The sequence below is a fragment of the Arachis stenosperma genome, chromosome 2 (genome assembly GCF_014773155.1).
Source record: "Arachis stenosperma cultivar V10309 chromosome 2, arast.V10309.gnm1.PFL2, whole genome shotgun sequence".
In the NCBI taxonomy this organism is placed as follows: domain Eukaryota; kingdom Viridiplantae; phylum Streptophyta; class Magnoliopsida; order Fabales; family Fabaceae; genus Arachis; species Arachis stenosperma.
The window spans coordinates 17,791,623-17,799,399 of record NC_080378.1 but is presented as its reverse complement, the minus strand read 5'-3'; the positions used below and the strand labels follow the sequence as shown (position 1 = coordinate 17,799,399).

Here is a 7,777-nt window from a genome sequence, read left to right as displayed (position 1 = left end):
TTTTCTGGGTTATGAAAAATGGATTTTTTTTTTTTTAGTTTATGCAAAGAAATTTACTAAAATCAAAGAAAAATACATATATGAATTTTGATTAATGTTTGATAAATTGATCAATTATATTATAAAGAACCTGTTAAATATTGTGTTGTCTTGTTCGATTGAAGTTTTTAATTTGTTAAATAATTGTAAAAAGAATAGTAGTGGTAGTAATAGTTGCAGAGAAGAAAGGACAGTGATGGTTTTTTTTATAGGAATAATATTAATATTTATAATTTATTATTTTATCCAGTACATAACTATCAAAGTAAAAAATTTTGTATTTCTGTCTGAATTCATATATAAACCAAACATAGCCTAATTGTACTATTGAGAATTTGAGATGCATAGCCAAAATTAAATTTATATTTAAATTCAATGGCTAAAAATACTAATTTTTGAAACTATGATATATTTAAAATGCATCCTATTTTTCCATTGCAAAGAATATGCAATGTACGTTTGGTAGATATAAAATATATCATAAAATTAGAAATAAGAAAAAACATGAAGTAAGGGATCTATCTAGCCACATAATTAAATATCTTCTTTCTTTGTATCATAATATTTGTTATAAATATTATATTGTGTATAAATCACATTATTATTTAGTTATATCACTCTGATAGCAACCATCTCTCTCTCTCTCTCTCTCTCTCTCTCTCTCTGCATTATTGGTTTATGAGGTAATATTCTAAAATCAATATTTAAAAAGAAGAAAGAATAATCAGGTATATTTTAAACAATTACTCTAAATACTTTATTCTTCTCCTCTCTCTTTATTTTATCTTATTCTCTCTCAAACCATCAGTTATTTATAGAGGTATATTATTGAAAAATAATTGATAATTATTGTTCATATTTTCTGAAAAGAGTCAAAAGACAGTCTTTTCAAAAAAGAAAAAATTAATGGAAACATCGATTATATATTATATCCAATAAGAGGTGGTAGCGAAAAATCCAAGGTTGTGGGTAGACAACATAAATAATTGCCTTTTATTTTTCTCTACCAATTAACCTATAAGAAAATTTCTCAAAATTTTAATTATATAATAAATTTAAACAGAATTTAACTAACATGGGTTCATAAAGCATAAATTAAAATTGTTAGTAATTAAAAATTTTAAATAATTTATTTTAATAAATACACAATAAATATATTGAGAATTTAAATTTTATATTTTTCTATAAATATTTTTTTAATTAACAATTTTATCATGTGTCAGTGTATATATTTGCTAGATTCATTTAAATATTACTAAAAAATAAATAAAGAAGGACATTTTAAATTATGTGTATTAATATAATTTATTTTATGACAAATTATCTTAAGGACCAGTAAGATTTAAAAAGCTGTACATAAAAACAATATTTTAATGACCAATCATATGAGGTGTATATTAAAATTCACTACTAAAATCAATTATTAATATAAAATATATATTAAAATATAAAATACGCATTAAAAATGAGTTAAACATATATAGTTATACAATTAAATATATCAAATGATACTTACTTAAAAATAAAAATAAATTGTGTTTTTTGTTAATGTCTCTGTATCTTTTTTATTAAGATAGATACAAAATATATTAATTTAATGTTTTTAAACACAATATTTTTATTTATATCTCATCTATCAAATATAATTTTATATCTCAGTGTCTCTGTTTCAGTGTCCTATCTCTATAAGCAAACGTAGCCTAATTGAGTTAAGAGGAAATGGATCCTCTGAATTATTAAGAAAAAAATAAGAGTGTAAACTATAATTTTTAACCCTTCATTATTCTCTCTCATATTTATTATTAGTTTCACTTATAAAATTAATAATGAGAGATTATATTTTACTCTTTCAATTGTTAAAAAAATTAAAAAAGATCCATTCCCGAGTTAAGACCTTGTATTCCAATCAGGATTCAAAATTTAGAAACGCATTTAATTACAAATGTGGATTGTACCTTAGCTAAAATGGGGAATACTGTACACATGAAGTGAGGAAAAACGTTGAAGTGAATAATGCGTTGTTAAGATTTAGCTTTCATATGATTATTAATTTATTATGCATGTTGTGAGCACCAAGACATAAACAAAAATAGTTGATGTTCCAAGATGTGGGGTGGGTTCGCTTTTACCAACCAAATAATGCACAAGCACCACGTAACATCAAAGAACTATACAGATTATGCAGCACTTGTGGAGTGATGATATCCAAGGGAAAAAAAATGATTGTGTGGAATGGAATGGAATTAAATTGAATCTAGCAATTATGATAAACTGTACTTTACATTAGAACTAACAGAAGGTATATTTATATACACTGTAATATTAGGGGCGGAGTTAGATTAACTATTTAGGGAGACAGTGTTTAATAATTTACTAAAAATATTTTATATTACTATTTCTATTGATAAAATAAAAAAATTAAATATATAATTTCAATTAAAGTAAGACAATAATATATAAAAGTTATCACTTACAATTTTGTATCATGAAAATACCATTCGACGTTTTTTTCTATTTTCAAAATCATCTATAATTGAATTTATGCTGAAAATAGTTGCTAATTCTTTTTTTATATAGATGACCAAATTGTCTGCAAGAAATTCATCGGCCATCTTACTTCTGAGTCTTGTCTTAACAATTTCATTGCTGAAAAAGCTCTTTCTATTGTTGCTGTAGACACTGGTAGAGTCAAAACAAGACGTATTAATCTATCAACCATGTGATAAGTTGTTGATTTTCTCGTTTCTTGCAACTTTTTGCACAATTCAAAAAGTGTACCAATGTCTTTCAAATGATTTGGTATATCATGCTGATAATGTTGCAACTGAAATTTCAAAATATTAAGCTCATTAGAAAGAAAGTCAAGGGGATAAAACTTCTCTGTTAACTTGCTAATTTCTTCAATATTAAATGATTTGAAATTGTCCTTAGGATCCAAAGCACAACTCAAAGTCAAAAGCTCTATTGTTTGCTCACTAAATCTACTATTCAACTCTTGTATTTGAGAGTCAATTGTTGCCAAGAATACATCTATTCGATAATGATGCTCAACTGTCACATTTGGTTGACGAGATCGACCTCTTCCAAAAATATATTGTGCACTCATATTAGGGACTTCAATTTCATGCTTTTCACAAAAATCTTTAATATTTGCAAGAAAGTTGCACCATCCACCATCTCTTAATTGTAGAAGAAGTAACTTTGATGTAGAAACAATATGCATTGCATTAAGAATATCTTGAGATTGTTGTTGCAGTGCTTGGCAAAGAACATTAGTGATTCCCATAATCTCTTTCATCAAATGCAAAGTGAAAACAAATTCAAATGACAATAATATTTTACTAACACCATAAGCCTCACCTCTTTGTACATAAGTTGTCCTATCTTCAATGATATTATTGAGAACAATGTTGGTAGCAGTAAACATTTTTACCAAACTGCAAATAGAATTAAAGTGAGAGCTCTATCGAGTATCCCCAACTCTTTGTAAAGTGCTTATTTGATTCGCACCTTTGCCTGTTTCTAATTCATTTTGAGCAACCAAGTTTGTATTTTCAATTGCTTGAGATTCTTGTAATTGATCATGTCTTTTTGAAGAAGCACTAACAATAGTGACAATAGAGTTTAATTGAGTAAAAAATTCATGAATTTGAAGTACCTCTCTTGAAGCTGCCACCAATGCTAATTGTAACCTATGAGCAAAACAATGTAAATATGCTTGAGGAGAATCTTTAAGAAACAAAGCTTGCAAACCATTCCACTCACCCGCATGTTGCTAGCACCATCATACCCTTGACGCCTAATATTTTCAACTTGGAGATTATAATGAGAAAGGACAGAAATCAATTCTTCTTTAAAGTTGTTGCACAAGTATCAATGACATGCACAAGATCAAAAATCTCTCTTTAACAAAACCATCTAGAGTAACAAATCTCAAAACAATGGCCATTTGCTCCTTTTTAGATTCATCTCTAGCTTCATCAACAATAATACAAAATTTGGCATCTCCAATCTCTTCTCTAATTGAATTTCTCACCTTAGTAGCAAGAATATGTAGAATTTCTTTTTGGACATCATTTGTAATATATTTAGCATTTTTTGGAGCATTTTTCAAAACATTTTTTTTCACTCTTTCATTGTAAGATCCCAAAAATTTCAACATTTCCAAAAAGTTACCTCTGTTGCTTGAACTTTGGCTTTCATCATGTCCTCTATATGTGCAACCTTGAAATGTCAACCATCTAATGCAATCTATAGATGCTCCTAGTCGAATTCGATTATTTTCAATCTCTTCTGATGTTTGCTTATGAAGAAGTCTGCTGATATGTTATGATTGTTTCATCAAATCATCACATGATTTCAGCACCTTATGATGGAATGAGTTGGAACCTTTGCCAATGTGATTCAAAAGAGCACATTCTTTTCCACTATTTACTTTCTTCCAATTCCTGAAACCATTCTCAATAAAAATATTTGAACCCGTATTGATTGAAGGTTCCTTAGCAAAAAGAAAGCATGGAAAATAATATATAGCATCATCTTCTATAGAATATTCTAACCAAGATGGAAATAATTTATACCATGAAACTTGAAAGCGACGATGACTTTTATCACCAGAAAATGGATAATTATCAAGAATTGGTTGATTTGGTCCAACTTTAATATAAGCCCGACGGATTTCATCTCTTTGATTTGGAGGAAACTTTCAAATCATTGGTCGCATTCCAGGATCTCTTTCCAAACGAAAAACATCCAGTTGATTTGGAAGAAGTCGAGGACGCTTTGAGCTATTCAATGGAGAACTTGAAATAATGAAATTTGATGACCCCTCAAGTATTAGAGTAGTAATAGTAGAAGTATCTTCATTCTCTTGATCTTTTCTTTTAAAAAATGTATCAATAGTTTTGAACTTACTCATAATTCAAATGGCCAAATAAGTTCCTATAATTAAAAATATATTTAGCAAAAAGTGTAAATTACAACTTAGATCTTTATAAAATATAAAAATTATATTTCAATTCAAAATAAGATATTAAAATTCAGAACAATAATACTAATATTGTAGTATAAATAATATAACCTTGTAATTAAATAGTTAACTAATAAAAAAACTAAATATACAAACTAACATATAATAACAAAAACTTAATTAACAAATAATAAAAAATTAAGTAAATAACTAAATATATAAAAAAATTAGACAAGACTAACAGAAAAATAATAATAGAAAAGTCAATAGTTCAATAATTTTCTTAAAATAAAAAAGAATAAAAATAAAACCTTTTTTGAGAAACAGAAGTGAAGAATCACTTGTTGAATTATTATCTTTTTTTTAATCTGCAAAAAAAAAAACAAGAGTCAAAAGAGGTAAAAGATAAGAAGATTAAAGAGATAAAAAAAGAAGAATAGAAAAAGTCAAATTGTTACCTGCAAAGTGAAAGTGAAAAGTGTAGGAACAAAAAGAGGGATTGAAAAAATATGCGAACAAAGAAGAAGGGGGCTGGGCGGCTGGCAAATAAAAAAAGGGGTGGGAATTAGGAATTGGGAAATGGGCTATTAGGAAGGGGGCTGGACGGCTGGCAAATAAAAAAAGGGGTGAGAATTGGAAAATGGGCTATTAGGCTATTTTTTTTGTATGAATTAAGGGGGGAGGCCTGGGAAAGTAATACGAAAAAAAAGGAAGGGGGGCTGGGAAATAAAAACAGGAGGGGCTAGACTTTTTTTTTAATGAAAATTAAAATTGGGGGGATTGCCCCCTTTAATAGTATGTACATCCGCCCCTGTGTAACACCCTACCATATAGAATTTTATGCTTAAGTTATAATTTTAAAATGGCAAGGTATTACAACCTCTAAAATAAAATTTAGTACGTATAGTAGTGCGAAAATGAATATAACTAGGAGCCTTTGAGAAGGGGTAAAACAAAATCGTAACTCGAAAGCACAACACTCCGATCGATAACGTAACGAGATGCATAAACGATAAGCCATTGCAAGATTATATATATAAAGGAGTGCCAAAAACATGAATATCTGTTCATACCCTGGGTGGAGATGACCGAGTCAGAATGTTCAGTAACAAAGCGACCGACCTCTTTAGGTCAAACGGACCGACTTCTTTACGAAGAAGTCGGCCAAAGCGACAGGAAAAGCCCAAAGAAGGGCCTAACTCAAGGAATACGACCCAGATCCAAAGGCAGCCCAAGCCGATAGAGACAAGGGCAGTTCCATGGAAGATAAGCTGACCTCAACAAGAGATAAGATAAGATAAGATAACTAACTTATCTTATCCACAGAAGGTCACATCTCACTACTATAAATACACTGGAGCACCCAGGTATAACTCATACTCTGATTCTACTCAATACCTGCTTAATACCCTTGCTAACTTAAGCATCGGAGTCCCTTGCAGGTACCCCCACCCTTCGGTGACAAAGGATCAGCAGCACTCTCAGTTCCACAAGTCGGACACACCAGCTCCGGCCACTATACGCCTGCCAGACACTTCGGCTTCGACCAACCCAGAAGATCTCGACCGAGATCGACCTACAGCTTCAGGTAACCCTCGGAACAATATCAAAACTCAAAATCCGGTTGCAAAGATAACCGGTCCGAGCATAGAAAATATATACATGTAAATAAAATGAGAAACCCTAAGAAACTCAAAGGGACAAAAATACAAAACCTATTCTCCAAAAACCACCTCTAAGAGGAGTCATCACAGTTTATATTATTAGTGGAGATAACAAGTATCTAGCAAAACATATAAACTAAAACAGAGTCCCGAGAACAAAGGATCTTCACTAATCCAGAAGTCCCCAGTATGCTTCGGCGAGGAGCCTCACGTCCTGCATCTGAAAATCACAAAATTCGCATGGGTGAGAATCGGAGGTTCCCAGCATGGCAATAGTTCCCACATATTTAACATGTAATATCTTGGGAAAGCCGAAAGCAATCCTAGAACTTCTACCAGATAAATTAAAACTTATAAACAGTCTAAACCACAAATGGCAACTGACTAAAGATCTTCAGTCTAACTAATACTTCCCTTTCCAAATCCTTCAGACATCCCAACCACTAGCAGAAGTATAATGTGGCAAACACAGTTATATTAGACAAGAGATATACAAATAGGAAGCAGATATAGCATTTAGACAATTAGCAAGTAATATGCAGACAATTAGGCAATCTCAAACAATTCACATAATATGCATATGATGTATGCCTGTCCTAATGGCTGATGAGTCTCATCTGTCGGTTACAAAGCCAACCCGACAAGTCCCGGTAGCTAACTGTTGGACTGTCCCTTTGTCGTGCATCCCCAACTCGAGTTATACTCAACATAAATCACAGTTCATATCCAACACCCTCACTGATGTATATTCACGGGGGCGAGCTCATCCAGAACTTTCACAGTGTCCGGCCACACTTACGACATAGGGTCAGCAGAGTATCGAGTCTCCACCTGGAGCACGTGGTGGCTAGCCACTGCTTTCACCCAGGGAAACTCGTATCTCAAATAGTGGAAGTGCAACAATTCACATTTCAATCAATAAGCATATATGCATTTCATACTCAGCCATAATTCAATAATGGCTCCGCCGTAACTCGACAATAACTCAGCCATCCAACTCATGGTTAAATTCATAACCACCAATTCATTAACAATCACAGCCTTTCGGCCCATGGCACATAAAGCACTTCCACCGCCATCCTCCGTATCTCATACGATCATATTT

General features: G+C 31.2%; 1 protein-coding gene across 1 annotated transcript; it reads right to left on the bottom strand.

Annotated features, from left to right (window-relative positions):
• Positions 1–2,608: 2,608 nt before the first annotated feature.
• On the bottom strand, positions 2,609–3,466 carry LOC130962657 (uncharacterized). The gene has a single exon (XM_057888844.1). It carries the CDS (start codon positions 3,464–3,466, stop codon positions 2,609–2,611), a length of 858 nt encoding a protein of 285 aa, XP_057744827.1.
• Between the last annotated feature and the right edge of the window lie 4,311 nt (positions 3,467–7,777).